This window comes from Pongo abelii, chromosome 2, assembly GCF_028885655.2.
Source record: "Pongo abelii isolate AG06213 chromosome 2, NHGRI_mPonAbe1-v2.0_pri, whole genome shotgun sequence".
NCBI lineage: Eukaryota > Metazoa > Chordata > Mammalia > Primates > Hominidae > Pongo > Pongo abelii.
The window spans coordinates 146,006,752-146,024,622 of record NC_085928.1 but is presented as its reverse complement, the minus strand read 5'-3'; the positions used below and the strand labels follow the sequence as shown (position 1 = coordinate 146,024,622).

At 35.7% G+C, this 17,871-nt stretch overlaps 1 protein-coding gene across 4 annotated transcripts in view; it reads left to right on the top strand.

Annotated features, from left to right (window-relative positions):
- STAG1 (STAG1 cohesin complex component) overlaps positions 1-17,871 on the top strand; it is a 406,617-nt gene that overhangs the window by 202,454 nt on the left and 186,292 nt on the right. For all 4 annotated transcript variants that reach the window (XM_024244311.3, XM_063722218.1, XM_063722219.1 and 1 more), the window contains one exon: positions 5,952-6,028. In XM_024244311.3, coding sequence (XP_024100079.1) covers positions 5,952-6,028 — 77 coding nt within the window. The remainder of the gene's footprint in view (positions 1-5,951; positions 6,029-17,871) is intronic.

Genomic DNA, 17,871 nt, shown 5'->3' with positions numbered 1-17,871 from the left:
TAAAAGCTTTTTCTGTAAGATCAGGAACAAGGTGAGGATGCCCACTCTCACCACTTCTATTCTGTTTATTACCAGAAATTCTGCCCAGAGCTGTTAGGCAAGCAAAAAAAAAAACGGAAGAAGTGAAATTGTTTCTGTTAACAGATGACATAATCTTATATATAGAAAACCAGGCTGGGCATGGTGGCTCATGCCTGTAATCTCAGCACTTTGGGAGGCTGAGGCAGGCAGATCACCTGAGGTCAGGAGTTCAAGACCAGCCTGGCCAACATGGTGAAACCCCGTCTCTACTAAAAATCAGCCAGAATGGTGGCGGGTGCCTGTAATCCCAGCTACTCAGGAGGCTGAGGCAGGAGAATCGTTTGAACCTGGGAGACGGAGGTTGCAGTGAGCCGAGATTGTACCATTGCACTCCAGCTTGGGTGACAAGTGTGAAACTCTGTCTCAAGGGGGAAAAAAAAAGGAAAACTGTAATTATTCCACAAAAATGTTACAATTCATGAATCAATTCAGCAACGTAACAGGATGCAACATCAACATATAAATTTAGTTGCATTTCTATACATTAACAATGAACTTACTGAAAGAAAATTAGGAAAACATTCCAATTTACAATAGCATAAGAAAGAATAAAATACTTGGGAATAAACTTGAGGTGTTATTAGTCCATTCCCACTGCTGTAAAGAAATATCTGAGACCGAGTAATTTATAAAGTAAAGAGGTTTAATGTTTACGATTTTGCAGGCTGTAGAGGAAGCATGGCTAGGAAGGCCTCAGGAAACATACAATCTTGGCAGAATCAGAAGGGAAAGCAGGCACGTCTTCACATGGCCAGAGCAGGAGGAAGAGAGGGAGGAGAGGTACTATATACACTTTGAAACAACCAGATCTCATGATGGTTCACCTACTATCATGAAAACAACACCAAAAGGGAAATCCATCTGATGTGTATGGGATCTCTATACTATCTTTGTAACTTTTCTGTTAGTCTAAAACTATCCTAAAATAGAAAGCATATTTTTTTTAAAATGCTATAGGAATTCAGTTAAGAAAAATTCCTTGCGACTGAAATACTAAACCCAACCAGTTCTTTTCCTCACATACATAAAAGTTTTGTAAAATGAAAAATAGGTATTGTAGGCAAAAGATGAGTTGAGAAAGTCTTAGTGGCACCTGAAAAAAGTTGTGAGAGACGTCAAAGTATACTCGAGATTATCTGGGACCCCTAGTGACATAGCTTTGCAGCACAGGTTGAAGAAACAGGACTTGATCATTTATGCAGTCTGGTAAGAAACTGTCAAAGAATCTTAAATAGTTTCAAATATTTAAATCTTAAATTATGTAACTGGAGCCAATTATGCAATGTCATCTATAAACAAGGTACTTGATAAAACTTTTTGCTCTATAATTTATGGATTTGTATACAATGTGGGCAGCTTCCCTGTGCTTTTCCCCCTGAATTTAGAAATGAAAGCTGGCTCTCCCTATATCAGATTATTTCACTCATGGCCTCATTAATTAGAAAGGAGAAGAGTTCAGCCTTTTCTACTCTCCGTTTTCTACTCCTTGCTTTCCCATACCATGCGATGAAAGGTAACAATCTTCTCTAGAATTACTTTTTATTGTTATCATTTTATTTCTCCCTTTAGTTCCCTGTGACTAATATTTTTTGGTTGACATTTTGTCTCTAATGCGTAATTTTTGCCTGAGTTCTCAATTTTCTTTAATAATATCCTGAAAATTTTGGGACTTTCTCTACAAAAATACATAGACATGAATTTTCATATGTTTTAAAATGGTTCATAGGTACTTTGGAATCCATGTGCCACAGGTCAAGAAACCCTGCCTATCTTGAATCTTATTAATAGTCGTAATAGAACTGAGGTGGCAGACAGACATTATTTTTCTTACAGTCATTTATTCTAAGTCTTACGTGAACAACATTAGCACTGATATGAACTTATTTTAATAGTTCTTGAAGATACGGTGAAAATACTTTGGACATCTTTGAACAGTTCTATAGCTCTAGCTAGGATAGTGCTTGCTTTTGGCCCTGGGCTATACTAGCATGGCTCAAACAAGCTCTACAATTTGATATTCTAGTATTTGGTAAAGTTTCTCTGTTCTTGGTGTAGATGGACTGCATCCTGTGCAGTCTTGAAAGATTAGTTAACCGGTACTTACATGTTATGTGCCAATGTGTGATTTTTAAAAACATTTACTTTAATATTTTACTTATCTTTTGTATTTAGAAAGGAAAAAATACATTAGTTTTTTTTCCTCCCCCACAAGGACTGTTATAAAGTGAAGGCTGCCATCTAGAGACAGACTCATCATTGGAGATGTAATCACAGCAATTTCTGTTTTCAAGGCATTTAAAAAAATTTATAAGTATCAAAAATGTATCTTTATTCATAATAATTTGTGAGGGTTTTTTTTTTCATTTTTGCACATACTATTTAGACAGATCGCATGCATCCCAAGATATTTACGATTAAGCTTGAAAGGTATCAAAGTGTCTCTTTACCTCTCCCCCAGACCCCCTCCTCAAATCTTGAAAAAGACTCTTAAATGTAGTCACTGCATAACAGTTCTACATTTCTGGTGTACTGATATTTGTTTAGTGAATCCTTCTGAGTTTTAGTAGACTCAACATTTCTTCTCCTTTCCTGACTCAGATTTTTTCTAGCAATACATCCATATTTATATCTAGTCTTGATTTACAGTTTGCTCTTTATCAGGCTAGGTTATGTAAAAATGAAACAACAAATGGCCAGGCACGGTGGCTGACGCCTGTAATCCCAGCAGTTTGGGAGGCCGAGGTGGGTGGATCATGAGGTCAGGAGTTCGAGACCAGCCTGGTCAACATGGTGAAACCCTGTCTCTACTAAAAATACAAAATTTATTGTGTTTTTAGTAGAGAATAATTACATGTGGTGACGCGCGCCTGTAATCCCAGCTACTCAGGAGACTGAAGCAGGAGAATCACTTGAACCCAGGAGTCGGAGGTTGCAGTCAGCTGAGATCGCGCCATTGCACTCCATCTTGGACAGCAGAGCGAGACACAATCTCAAAAAAAAAGAAATAAAAAGTTAGATGACAATAAAAATGATCCTGTCATATGCTTGGATTATCTCTAGTACATAACTAGATTACATTTTATTTATTAAGGCACTATAATCCACTCTGTAAAAGAAAAGCTTTAAAATGATTTATACATGGAGCAATTACTTAGAAAGCATCTACTATTTGGAAGGCTCTTTTGCTAAGTGTGTTAGACAGTATTAGTGTATTTCAACCATGCTTAGACTTCAGTAATTTGAGGTAAGCAAGAATGGTGTGTCATAAAAGCTATAAACTTTTTTTTTTTTTTTTTTGAGTCTTGCTCTGTCATCCAGGCTGGAGTACAGTGGTGCAATCTCAACTTACTGCAACCTCAGCCTCCCAGGTTCCAGAGATTCTTGTGCCTCAGCCTCCTGAGTAGCTGGGATTACAGGCATGTGCCACCCACACCCGACTGTTTTTTTTGTGTTTTTAGTAGAGATGATGTCTTGCCGTGTTGCCCAGGCTGGTCTCAAACGCTTGATCTTAAGCAGTCTGCCCACCTCAACCTCCCAAAGTGCTGGGATTATAGGTGTAAGCCACCACGCATGGCCAAAAGCTATTATTAATATAAACTTAAAAGAGCGTTGTGTTATATTTGGATAAATTGTTTCACTGCTGAGTAAAGTTCTGTCTACTTTCAATCTTCTACGTACTTGTGTACTTAGTTGGAGGGATGTATAGAAGGCTTGGAATTTATGCCCTGGCTGACATCATAGAATAGAGGAGGAGGAGAATTGAAAATGACTGAGGAGGGACAGGGTTGAAACATTTCTCTAAACTGTGTGGTTCATATATATGAGGATAAGAAAGTTTGCTGGGTCCTTCTTGACTTTTCTGATAATTTACTTCTTCATTGTCTTAACTTACCCCTGTGATAGGTACTAGGTATTTTGAACGGGGTGTTTAGTGCTGTTGGACCTGATATGTCTACTCTGGAGGTGGATGCTATAGGTCTAGGTGATGGGAAAACCACTGGAATTACTTTCCCTGGTTTTGGGATAAAAGAGGTAGCTCGTCTCTTCAAACAGTATTTGAATCTGTGCATACATAGGAATCTGACTTCCTGTAGAACTCAACTTAGGAACTGGAGCTTTTAGCTTGCTTCCAAAATGGGCATGATAATGTATCAAAAAAAAAAATGAATGCCCAAAGTAGGAGAGTCTAATACTGAGTATCTTTTATGTTACAGGTGCAATGCCAAATACTTTACATTTGTTATCTCATTTAATTCTCTTATCATCCTTATTCATTTGTTTGAATGCTTCCCATGTGCTAAGTAATGTTCCAGGCAGTAGCAGTTAGAACATTGAAGAAAAGCTCTCTGCTCTGCAGTGATATTATCACCACTTAAAAGATTAGAAATCCTAGTTTCATAGAGACTAAGTGACTTTTCTTGTGTCCCATATCCGGTAACTGATGGAGCTGAGAAACCCTACTATGTCTTATTCTAAAGACATTGAGCCACTCTAGGATGACTTATTTCCTGAGGCTTCTGATGTATGTTTTAATCACTGCAACTACAATTACAGTCTGTTTTTATTGTTGTCTATATAGATATTTATACAAGAGTGTGTTTTCCAGCCTTATATTCCATCTTTTGTGCCCTGTGATAGCAGATAACAAAAACACAGTATTTCTGGCAAACTTGTGTTAAGGATTCTTATTCTTGCCTTCTACTGAGTGCATATTGATAAGGACTATACAAATGCCTGATAGTGTTTAAGAGCAGTGTCTTTCAGTTTAGTTTTTTATATTTTATTTTTTATTTGAAATGTATTTATTCATAATTTTGTTTGGGTAATATATTCAAGTAGTTCAAATTTTTAAAGTGCAAAAAGTATGAATATAGTCTCCCTTATTTTTCTAAACCTCAACTGCCCATTTATCTTTCCTGGAGGCAACCAGTTTTACTAGAGTATCTTTCTAGAAATATTTTAATGTATGTTCAATCAAATATATTTCAATATCCATTCTTTTTTGTGTTTGAATATATCCTATAGATCTTTCCATATCAGTCATAGATAGCTTATTTTTTGATAGCTCCATCTATAGTTTTGATAGATTCCATTGACTGAGAGTCAATAAAGAGTAGTGGTTAGTCATAGCAGCCAGTCTGCCTGCATGTAAACCATGGATCTGATACCGGGAAACTTTTTTTGCAAGTTGCTAAACCTCTAGATGCCTCTTGTCTCAGAAATAATAGTACATTCTTCATAAGGTTGTTGTAAAGATTAAATGTATAAGCATCAAGTGCCTCGGAGATAGTAAGCACCCAAACGTTAGCTGCCACCACCATCGTCATTAATATCACCTTTTTATTTATTTCATCTGATCTTTATGAGCATATAGGCTTTCTTTCCTTTTTTTTTTTTTTTTATTACAAACAGTGCTTCAGGGTTAACCTTTTACATTCATTACTTTGCACATGTGTTAGTGGATGTTTTGCTACAGGTACAATCTGTGGATCAAAGAGTATGTAAATTTGTAGTTTTGGCACACATTACCAAACTGCATACCATAGAGATTGTACCAAATTATATACTTTTATCAGCAATTTAACATAATTTAAACTATCTAGAACTTTATGGTAGATTTCTGATGTTGTGTCTAATTATGGAATTATTTATAGTTAAAAATGGCAATTTCAAAATTCTTCCTTTTCCTTCTTAGGAGTACTGTCGTGTCAGAAGGGCCTGATCAAACAACATTTTATGTTTTAATATAAAATATATGTTGGAAGGTTATTCTTTTGGGATTCTCACAGATAACTTGTTAATGCTTGAGAGAGTGGAAATTGATCTGAAAGATTAATTGAAAGATTAATGTAAAATCTGTTGTTCCACAGGTACTGTGAGAATAGAGATGTTTCGAAATATGCAGAATGCAGAAATCATCAGAAAAATGACTGAAGAATTTGATGAGGTATACCATTCCAATATTCATACAAATTGCTTACTTATACTTTCACATGATGAATATGTTTATTATCTCAGGTTTTGTTTTGATTTGATGTTTAGTGTAACTGAAAATCTATTTTTTAATTATGTATGATAATCTATGGTACTAATTCCAAAGTTAATGATCTTTGGAGATTTGATTATGTTGTGTGGAGTATTGAATAATTACTGGCAGGATAAGAAAATTAGTGATATGAGGTAAAAGTAGATTCTTGATATTTATTTTGAAGACCATCTCAAATTCCCAAATTTATAAATGCATCTCCAACAGTTTTCTGTTTGTGGAATGCTAGTTGCATTAAATGCTTTAAAGGGAAAACGGTTTGGAGGTCAGTGAATTCTAAGCAGGACCACATATTATACCTGTCCCAGAGATTATAAAATCACATTATGTTATTTAAGATTCCAAGACATCCTAATTAAGAAAAGCCCTGCTTACACTTCATTTAACCCAGAATTTCCCAAAATTATTTTACATGGAAATTCTCCCAAAACCCTGGTGTGTGTGTGTGTGTGTGTGTGTGTGTCTGTGTGTCTGTGTGTGTCTGTGTGTGTCTGTGAATGTTAAGCTTCTATTTGGGACACTCTACTTGAAAGTATTCTTATTTTTATTTAGAATACATGTTTTCTTTGCTTGGCTTCACAAATTAATCACTTTTCTCATTTTCACAGAAATACTCTCTTGAGCAGTTTTACACTGATTGTAAATGCTGAAACATTTCCACAGTTTTATTTCTGTATTGTATTTATGGTGAAATGAATTTATATTATGTATTAGGCTACCATTAATTCCAGTTTTAACAATCTGCCTTTTGATTTAAATAACATTTCTATTTTTGGTATGTGTTTCTTTTTCTTGACTTTCAGCACTAAAATATTGGTTGTTTTCTAGGTCTGCTCTTTGACAGGGAGTGGGCACGGGGTTTTATTATTATTAATTTTAACTTGGAAAAAGTAATACAAACACATATGTTAAGACAAACAGTGTGTGACCCGGGTATTGGGATTTTTGAAAGTTCATCAGGTGATTCTAATATATACCAAAGCTTGGGAACTACTGGTTTAAAGAAAATTAAAAGAAAGCCAAGAATTAACTTAGTAAAACTCTTCACGTATGAAAATAGAATGAGATAAAAACAGAAATAAAAACACTGTGAAAATAACAAGAAAGCATTACTTTTGTTTTAGGATTATTAAATAACTAGAAGTTGAGAAATTCAGGAAAATAAATATATAGGTGTTCTTTTTTTTTTTTTTTTTTTTTTTTTTGAGACACAGTTTCACTCTGTCTCCCAGGCTGGAGCGCAGTGGCATTGTCTCAGCTTACTTTAACCTCTACCTCCCCGGCTCAAGCAGTTCTCATGCCTCAGCCTCCCAAGTAGCTGGGATTACAGGGGTGTGCCACCACGCCCAGCTAATTTTTGTATTATTAGTAGAGACAGGGTTTCTCCATGTTGTCCAGGCTGATCTGGAACTCCTGACCTCAGGTGATCCAACCACCTCAACCTCCCAAAGTGCTAGAATTATAGACATGAGCCACCATGCCCGGCCAAATATATACTTAAAAGAAAATACTGCTGTAAATATTGTTAACTATTATGGTATGTTTAAGGAATAGTAAACTATTAAGAAAAGTAAGAATGAGTTACGTTGCAAGGGAAATTACTGAAAAGGCATTTCATATACCTAAATATATTTTCTCGCAATATTTGAGATGATCAGCTTAATCAAAGAAGACTTTTTTAAAATCACCATTCAAGTTTTTTTTTGTTTGATAGTAAAGTAACACAGTTTGATTGTGATATGAAGGTATTTAAAGTGAAAATACTTACTAGATATTTGAGGCTATCCATTTTATCTTCTGTCACTTGAGGAAGATATTATTCCTTATGTTACTGTGTATATACCTGAGAAACTTGGTTTAAATGCATGTATATTGTGAAATATAACTTGTTTTAAGAAGTTTATTACGTTTTTTTCTTCAAAAGACTATATATGTCATTTGGTTTTCTGGGAGTTGAGGAGGTTAGCTTTATTAAATTGTATTTTTTAATATTCTAAAAGATCTGATGACAAGAACCATTGAATCCCAAGAGTCTAGAACAGTGTCTAATTCTCAAGGAATAATCATTTAAATTTTATTAAAATTAATATATTGTATTACAGCAAAGTAAGGTAAAGGTGAGATGAGTTAGTTTGAAGCTGTTAAGATTTTTAGTAAAGTGCTCTAAAAGTAAGTTGTTGCCTGAGAAGTACACTTTGGTTCCTATTCTTTGTTACAAACAGATTATTACAACGTTGGTTAATAATCTTATTAAAATACCTGTAAATCTGCACATAGCCAGCAGTGCTTTGTGATTGTAATGTCAACCTAATTTAAAAATAAATTATTTCCCAGAGCAATCTGTGGGCTGTTCAGTCAATACATACACTTCGCTCTTGATAGAGCTAGCTGTAGAAAGCTAAAGCAAATTGATATTTCTTCCCCACATTTTTGGAATTGCACCTTCATATGTAAAGTCTTTGGTATGTTTCCAAGGTCGGATTGCATAGTTTTCATGTTTTAAGTATGACTTTTATGTAGGGAAATTTTTATAACAAAACACATTTAATGTATTCATTTAGTGCCTTTAATTCTTGCTTGTTCTTTTGCATTACATTGATAAATTGTGTGATTTTTGCGTATTGTGCTCTTCTCCCATGATAACTTACCTTGCAGATTTTTTCTCTTTTCCTATCTAATCGTATGTACTTCTCTGAATTTATCCATTTCAGCATTTATTTAATCAAAGGATTAACATCATTAATAAGTATAAAAATGGTTAAATAGTATACAAACTGAGAAAAGGAAATATTACACATATGATAGGGGAAAGCTCAAATTATCTCCAGTCCCAAGTTAAAGTCTCTAAATTGAATTGTTTCAATTGTATATCCCATCACTAAAACTTTTTTTTTTTTTTTTTTTTTTTTGAGACGGAGTCTGGCTCTGTCGCCCAGGCTGGAGTGCAATGATGCAATCTCGGCTCACTGCAAGCTTGGCCTCCTGGGTTCACGCCATTCTCCTGCCTCAGCCTCCCGAGTAGCTGGGACTACAGGCTCCTGCCACTACGCCAGGCTAATTTTTTGTATTTTTAGTAGAGATGGGGTTTCACCGTGTCAGCCAGGATGGTCTTGATCTCCTGACCTCGTGATCCGCCCGCCTCGGCCTCCCAAAGTGCTGGGATTACAGGCGTGAGCCACCACTCCCCGCCACTAAAACATTTTTTAAACTATAATCCTAATAGTGAAAACCTGTGATAAGCCTCCTCTCTCTTCACCATGCTCCTTTTCAGAGGGCCAGAGTTTTTAACGTACGAGAGGAGTGCTTAAGAAGTAACTGTGGTGGCCAGGCATGGTGGCTCACGCCTGTAATCCTAGCACTTTGGGAGGCCAAGGTGGGTGGGTCACCTGAGGTCAGGAGTTCAAGAACAGCTAGGCCAACATGCTGAAACCCTGTCTCTACTAAAAATACAAAAATTTGCCAGGAGTGATGGCACATGCCTGTAATTTCAATTACTGGAGTGGCTGATGCAGGAGAATCGCTTGAATCTGGGAAGTGGAGGTTGCAGTGAGCTGAGATCCCACTACTGCATTCCAGCCTGGGCAACAGAGTGAGATTCTCTCTCTCAAAAAGAGTAACTATGTGGTGATTATTTGAGACCTTCTTAGTTCTGAACTACATCTATTTTCTAAATGTCTTATAAATAGTAAATACATGAAAAGATTTCTTCCTTCCACCTTGGGTAATCAGAAGACTGAGTGTATACCCTTGTGTGTTTATTAAAGTATACTTTGCAGCATATGCATATTTATTAATAGAATTAAATGTATATAGTATTGCGCTATCATTTGTGTAAAAGTAATTTTAATGGACAGATAAAGAAGACAAACTATTTCATACTATTCTGATCAAAATACTGTGATCACACAGCGGTTTTCAAATATCACAGGCTAATAACTGAAGACTCAGTATTTATTTAGACATGGTTCTAATGTTAGTAATGGGTCTATATCTTTATTTTTAATAGTCTTCTTAATAATTTAAAGTTTTCAAGGTCATTTTCTTATATCATTAGATTTTCATGGCTTTACTTTTATAGTGGACTAAGATGAATGTGTGCAAGGAGTGACAGTGCCACCACATTTCTTATTTTCTTATGATCACATGCGCAGGTTTTTGTTGTTTCAGTTTTCTTGAAAAATCTGTGCTTGGTGCCTTTCCATTTTGCCAGGAGTTAAAAATAGATACTATTGGCCAGGCGCAGTGGCTCATACCTATAATCCTAGCACTTTGAGAGTCTGAAGTGGGTGGATCATTTGAGGTCAGGAGTTTGAGACCAGCCTGGCCAACATGGTGAAACCCCATCTCTACTAAAAATAAAAACATTAGCGTGGTGGTTCGTGCCTGTAATCCCAGCTAATGGGGAGGCTGAGGCAGGAGAATCACTTGAACCCAGGAGGCAGAGGTTGCAGTGAGCCGAGATCATGCCACCACACTCCAGCCTGGGCAATGGAGTGAGACTTCACCTCAAAAAAAAAAAAAAAAAAAAGACACTATTAGGCTTAAAGTCATTGAATTGGTCATATGTAACTTAAAATAACTTAAGAAACTAGTGAGGAATGCCATTTCTACTGTCACCTCCTTTGAGTATTGAACTTTTTTTGCTACTCTGTTAAATTTGTTTTGTGACACAAAGCAGTCTGAAATATGGACCAAGTGAGGGCATACCAGGCTTATTCTGTATATTAAATATTAGCAACAATTAATTTCTTTCTTTTTGTAGATAAAAATAAATAGAAATAGAAGTTCTAATATTTTCTTACAATACACCACTCCATTTGTGTTGCATACTTCACTGTGGAAACTGCTCCAAGATGAGAAAGGTAAACAGAAAATGTTAAAGAAAATAGAATTAGAAATGACAAGTGCCAAAAGACAAATGAATAATTAAAACATTGGGATGACTCCAGAAATTGTAATGAATCTGTAATATGCAAAAATGTAACAAAGGAAATATATAATGACTGAACCCTGTAGTTCGATCTATTGGGGACAAGAGCAAACGTTGAATACTAATAATAATAGCTAATAATTATGCTTAATGGATGCAAGCACTGTTAAGTGCTTTGCATATACTTAATCCTCACAATATTTTTGTGAGGTAGGTAGTTTATAATATTGTTATCCCTATATGACAGATGAGAAAATTGGGGCACAAAAGGGTTGAGAAACTTGCCTGAGGTCACACAACTGCTAAATGGCAAGCCAGGAGTTGAACCCAAACAATCTAGCTCCTGCAGCCGTACTTTCTTTTTTTTTGGAGAGTGAGTCTTGCTCTGTCACCCAGGCTGGAGTGCAGTGGTGTGATCTTGGCTCACGGCAACTTCTGCCTCCCGAGTTGAAGCGATTCTCGTGCCTTAGCCTCCTGAGTAGCTGGGACTACAGGTGCACACCACCACGCCTGGCTAATTTTTGTATTTTTAGTAGAGACAAGATTTCACCATATTGGACAGGCTGGTCTCGAACTCCTGGCCTCAGGTGAGCCACTGTGCCTGGCCCTAAGTCCATACTCTTAACTAGTATCCTATTCTGTGTTTTATATAATCAGAAGTTTATGATACTGAAATGTCTGGGAAAAGATTACTCAGTAACAGTTACGCTCTTTCAGTTTGGACAACCCTGGTCATATAATTCGTTTCTGGCTATTTTTATTATCAATTTCTTACTGCTGATCCAGTAAGTTATAGAATTATACTAGTATTTTTTTAATGGGCCCGTTATATTCTCTTAATCTAGAATAATCTTTTTAGATTGAGTCAGACCTCTCCATTACATTATCTGAGACATCCACTCATTATGAGAGATGCTTAAATGAGATACTCATGAAGCCAAAGTATATTCCAACAATAACATTTATGTCAGTGGTTATTAGATGAAATACCATCTGGATTAGTCATGATAAACTACTTATTGAGGATATACTTACATGCTGGTAATTTGAAAATTTTTATCTTTCCGTTTTAAAACTTGTACAAAATTGGATTTTACAGCGATTCAAATAAATCACATTTATATTTGTTAATTATTATTAAGACGTATTAGATTTTTCAGCTAAAGCCAGATAGTAGGAATTCGGTTTTTTGTTTATTAGAGGTATCACTTTTTGCTTTTATGGATACATAGTAGTTTACGTTTTTATGGGGTACATGTGAATATTTTTACATGCATAGAATGCGTAATGATCAAGTCAGAGTATTTGGGGTATCTCTTACCTTGAGTATTTATCATTTCTATGTGTTGGTACCATTTCAAGTCCTCTCCTTGCTTTTGTTTCGTTTGTTTGCTCGTTTGTTTGTTTTGAGACAGAGTTTCACTCTGTTGCCTAGGCTGGAGTGCAGTGGCACGATCTCAGCTCACTGCAACCTCCACCTCCCAAGTTCAAGTGATTCTCTTGCTTCAGCCACCCAAGTAGCTGGGATTACAGGCTTGTGCCACCGTGCCTAGCTAATTTTTGTGTTTTTAGTAGAGACAAAGCTTCGCCATGTTGGCCAGGCTGGTCTTGAACTCCTGTCCTCAAGTGATCCACCTGCCTTGGCCTTCCTGTGTGCTGGGATCATAGGCATGAGCAACCGCACTCAGCTCTCTCCTAGCTATTTTGAAATATATAATATATTGATGTTAACTGTAGTCACCCAAGCCTGCTATCGAACATTAGAACTTATTTCTTCTATCTGACTGTAAGTTTATAGCTATTTACCCAACCTGTTTCCTCCTCACACGCTTTTCTCCCTCTGGCATCTATCATTCTATTCCCTATCACCATGAGATCAGGTTTTTTAGCTCACAGATAAGAGTGAGAAAATATGGTATTTGTTTTTCTGTTCCTGAGTTATTTCACTTAATATAAGGATCTCCAGTTCTGTTCATGCTGTTGCAAATGATTTTATTTTTTTATAACCAAATAGTATCCTGTTATATGTATATGCTGCATTTTCTTTATCCATTCATCTATTGATGGACACTTAGATTGATTCCATATCTTTGCAACTGTGAATAGTGCTGTGATAAACATGCAAGTGTGGGTATCCCTTTGATATACTGATTTCTTTTCCTTTGGATAAATACGTAGTAGTGGGATTGCTGGATCATATGATAGTTCTATTTTTAGTTTTTTGAAAAATCTCCGCACTGTTTTCCATGGTGGTTGTACTAATTTACATTCCCACCAACAGTGTATAGAAGTTCTCTTTTCTCCAGATCCTCACCAGTATCTGTTGTTTTTCTTCTCTTTAATAATAGCCATTCCAACTGGGGTGAATGATATCTCATTGCCCATTTAATTTGTATTTTCTGGATGATTATGGATGTTGAGCACTTTTTCATATACCTGTTGGCCATTTAAGTTTCCTTTTGAGAATTGACTATTCATGTGCTTTGCTCACTTTTTAATGGGATTATGTTTTTTTTTTTAAATTGTTGAGTTGTTTATTTTTGGTATTAGTCTTTGGTTGGATGAATAGTTGGCAAATATTTTCTCTCATTCAAGAGGTTGTCTCTTCACTCTTGTTTTCATTGCTGTGCTTTTTTATTTTTAGTTTAATGTATCTTGTTTGCCTTTTTTGTTTGTTTGTTTTTGTTGTCTGTGCTTTTGATGTCTTGGTGATAAATTATTTGCCTAGACCAGTGTCCTGAATTGTTTTTCCTGTGTTTTCTTCTACTAGTTTTATAGGTTCAGGTCTTACATTTAAGTCTTTAATTTATCTTGAGTTGATTTTTATATAACGTAAGAGATAGGGGTTCAGATTCATTCTTCTGCATATGGATATCCAGTTTTTCCAGTATCATTTATTGAAGGAAGGTGTCCATTCCGCAGTGTATATTCTTGACACCTTTGTCAAAGATCAGTTGGCTGTAAATATGTGGATTTATTTCTGGGTTATCTATTCTGTTCAATTGGTATGTGTGGTTATTTTTATACCAATACTTTGCTCTTTTGGCGAATATAGCGTTGTAATATAATTTGAAGTCAGCCTGTAATGCCTTCAGCTTTCTTTTTGTTTTGTTTTGTTCATTTGTTTGTTTGTTTTGCTTAACTTTGCTTTGGCTATTCCAGCTCTCTTTTGGTTCCATACACACTTTAGGATTGCTTTTTCTGTTTCTTTGAGAACTGGCATTGATATTTTGATAGGGATTACATCGAATCTGTATATTGCTTTTGACAGTATGGTCATTGGTATGGTTTGGATGTTTGTCCCCTTTAAATCTCATGTTGAAATGTAATCCCCAGTGTCGGAAGTGGGGCCTGGTGGGAGGTGTTTGGGTCATGGGGACAGATCCCTCATGAGTGGCTTGGTATCCTCCTTGCAGTAACAAGCGAATTCTCGCTTTGAATTCACAAGATATCTGGTTGTTTTTTAAAGTATGGCACCGCTGCCGCCTTGCTCCTTCTCTCACCATGTGATTCACTGGCTCACCTTCACCTTCTGCTGTGATTATAAGCATCCTTGAGGACCTCACCATAAGACGAGCAGACTCCAGTACTATGCTTCATATACAGCTTCCAGAACCTGAGCCAGTAAACCTCTTTTCTTTATAAATTACCCAGTCTTGGGTATTTCTTTATAGTAATGCAAAAAATAAAAATAAAAATAAAAAAGGCGACACAGTCATTTTACCAACCTTTTTTTTTAAAAAAAATTCAGTGGTTACCAACATTTTATCAATATTCTTGTGATTCATGAGCATGAGATGTCTTTCCATTCATTTGTGTCCTCTTCAGTTTCTTTCATCAGTCTTTTGTAGTTTTCCTTATAGAGATCCTTCACTTTAGTTAGCTTTATTTCTAGATCTTTTATTTTTTGTAGCTGTTATAAATGGGATTGCCATCTTGATTTTTTTACAGCTGTTTTGTTAATGGTATATAGAAACCAATTTTTATATGTTGAAAAAATGTAAAGCACTTTACTGAATTTGCTATCAGCTCTAAGAATTTTTTGGTAGAGGCTTTGAGTTTTTCTAAATAAAAGATCATGTCATCTGCCGAGAGGGACAGTTTGACTTCCTCTTTTCCAATTTGGATGCATTTTGGTTTTTTCTCTTACCTGATTGGTCTGTCTAGGACTTCCAGTACCATGTTGAATAAGACTTGTAAAAGTGGGCATGTTTGTTTTGTTTCAGTTCTTGAAGGAAAAGGTTTGAACTTTTCCCCATTCAGTATGATGTTACCTGTGAGTTTGTCATATATGAACTTTGTTATTTTGAGGTATATTCCTTTTTTGCCTAGTTTATTGAGAATTTTTATCATGAAGCATTGTTGGATTTTACCAAATGCTTTTTCTGCATCTATTGAGATGATCATAGGGGTTTTTGTCCTGCAGTCTGTTGATGTTATGTATCAGATTTGTTGATTTGCATATGTTAAACCATCCTTGAATGCCTTATGTAAATTTTGCTTGATTATGGTGTATTAGTGAGTTTGTAGTGAGATTAAATCAGTAATAAAAAGTCTCCTACCCAAGAAAAGCCCAGGTCCAGAAGGATTCACAGCTGAATTCTACCAAAGATAGAAGAAATAATACCAGTCCTCCTCAAACTATTCCAAAAAACTTAAAGGGAGGGAATTCTCATTAACTCATTCTAGAAGGCCAGCATTACCCTGTTAGCAAAATCAGATAAGGCCACAGCAAAAACAACAACAACATAAAGGAACCTACAGGCCAACATCCCTGATGAAGTTAGATACAAAAATTCTAGCAAACCAAAGTCAACAGACATCAAAAAGGTAATATACCATGATCAAGCAATTTGTTAGTGTATAGTTGTTCATAATAGTCTCTGTTGATCTTTTGTATTTCTGTGTTATCAGTTGTAATGTCTCATTTTTCATTTCTAATTTTTTTTATTTGGGTCTTTGTTAATCTAGCTAGTGGTTTATCAGTTTTATCTTTTCATTTTATTGATCCGCTGTATTTTTTTTTTAGTTTTAACTTAATTTATTTTTGGTCTGATCTGTATTATTTCTTTTCTGCTGTTAATTTTGTATTTGGTTTGTTCTTCCTATTCTAGTTCCTAAGGTGCATCATTAAATTGTTACTTTGAAACCTTACTACTCTTTTTGTTTTTTTTTTTTAAAGACAGAGTTTCGCTCTTGTTGCCCAGGCTAGAGTGCAACGCGTGATCTTGGCTCACTGCAGCCTCTGCCTCCTGGGTTCAGGTGATTCTCCTGCCTCAGCCAACCGAGTATCTGGGATTACAGGCGCCCACGACCACAGCCAGCTAATTTTTGTATTTTTAGTAGAGACGGAGTTTACCATGTTGGCTAGGCTGATCTCGAACTCCTGACCTCGGGTGATCCACCCACTTCAGCCTCCCAAAGTGCTGAGATTACAGGTGTGAGCTGCTGTGCCTGGCCTGAAACCTTACTACTCTTTTGATGCTGGTGTTTATTGCTATAAACTTTCATCCTAGTGCAGTTTTTGCTATATCCCACAGGTTTTGGTATGTTGTGTTTCCACTTTCATTTATTTCAAAGCATGTTTTGATTTACACCTTAATTTCTTCATTGACCCAGTGGTTATTCAGGAGTGTGTTTTTTAATTTTTATGTATTTGTAAGGTTTTCAAAGTTTCTCTTCATATTGATTCCTGATTTTATTCCACTATGGTCTGAGAAGATATTTCATATGATTTTGATTTTTAAAAATTTGACGAGACTTGTTTTGTGGCTTAACATATGGTCTATCCATGTGCTAATGAGAATAATGTATATTCTGTCTATGGCCATACCACCCTAAACGCACCTGATCTTGGCTGGTCTCGGAGAATAATGTGTATTCTGCAGTTGTTGGATAAAATGTCCTATAAATGTCAAGTCTGTTTGGTTTAAGGTCTAGTTTAAATCCAGTGTTACTTTAATGAGTTTCTGTCTAGATGACCGAATGCTGAGAGTGAGGTATTGAAGTCTCTGTTATAGTCTGGGAGTCTATTTAGATTTAGTAATGTTGCCTTATAAATCTGGATGCTCCACTGTTGGGTGCATATATACTAAAGATTATTAAATATTTTGTTGGATTAATCTCTTTATCATTATATAATGACCTTTGTCTTTATGACTGTTTTTGATGTAAAGTTTGTTTCACTCATCGTAAGTATAGCTGTTCTTGCTCACTTTTCATTTCTATTTGTGTGGAATATCTTTGTCCATCCCTTTAGTTTCAGTCTGTATGTGTCGTTACAGGTAAAGTGCATTACTTGTAGACAGCATGTAGTTGGATCCTGTCTTTTATCTACTCATCTGGTCATTGTCTTTTTAGTGGAATATTTAATCCGTTTACATTCAAAGTTAATATTACTATGTGACCCTTTGTTCCTGTCATAGTGTTAATTGTTTTCTGGTTGTTTTGTAATATTGTTTCTTTCTTTTTCGCCTATTGTTTGTCTTTGTTGTTTGGTGATTTTCTGTAGCAGTGTCATTTGATTATTTTATCTTCCTCATATGTGTGTTTGCTTTATCAGTGAGATTTATACTTTTGTGTGTTTTCTTGATGGTAAACATTGTTCATGCACATCCAATTTTAGGATTCCCTTGAGCATTTTTTTGTGTGTAGAACAGATCTGGTGGTGATGGATTTCCTTAGCTTTTGCTTGTTTGGGAAAAATGTTATTTCTCCATTTATTAAAGATAGTTTTGCTGAATATAGTGCTGTTGACTAGCAGGGTTTTTTGTTGTTGGTGGTGTTTTCTGTTAGCAGTGTGAATAAGTCCTCC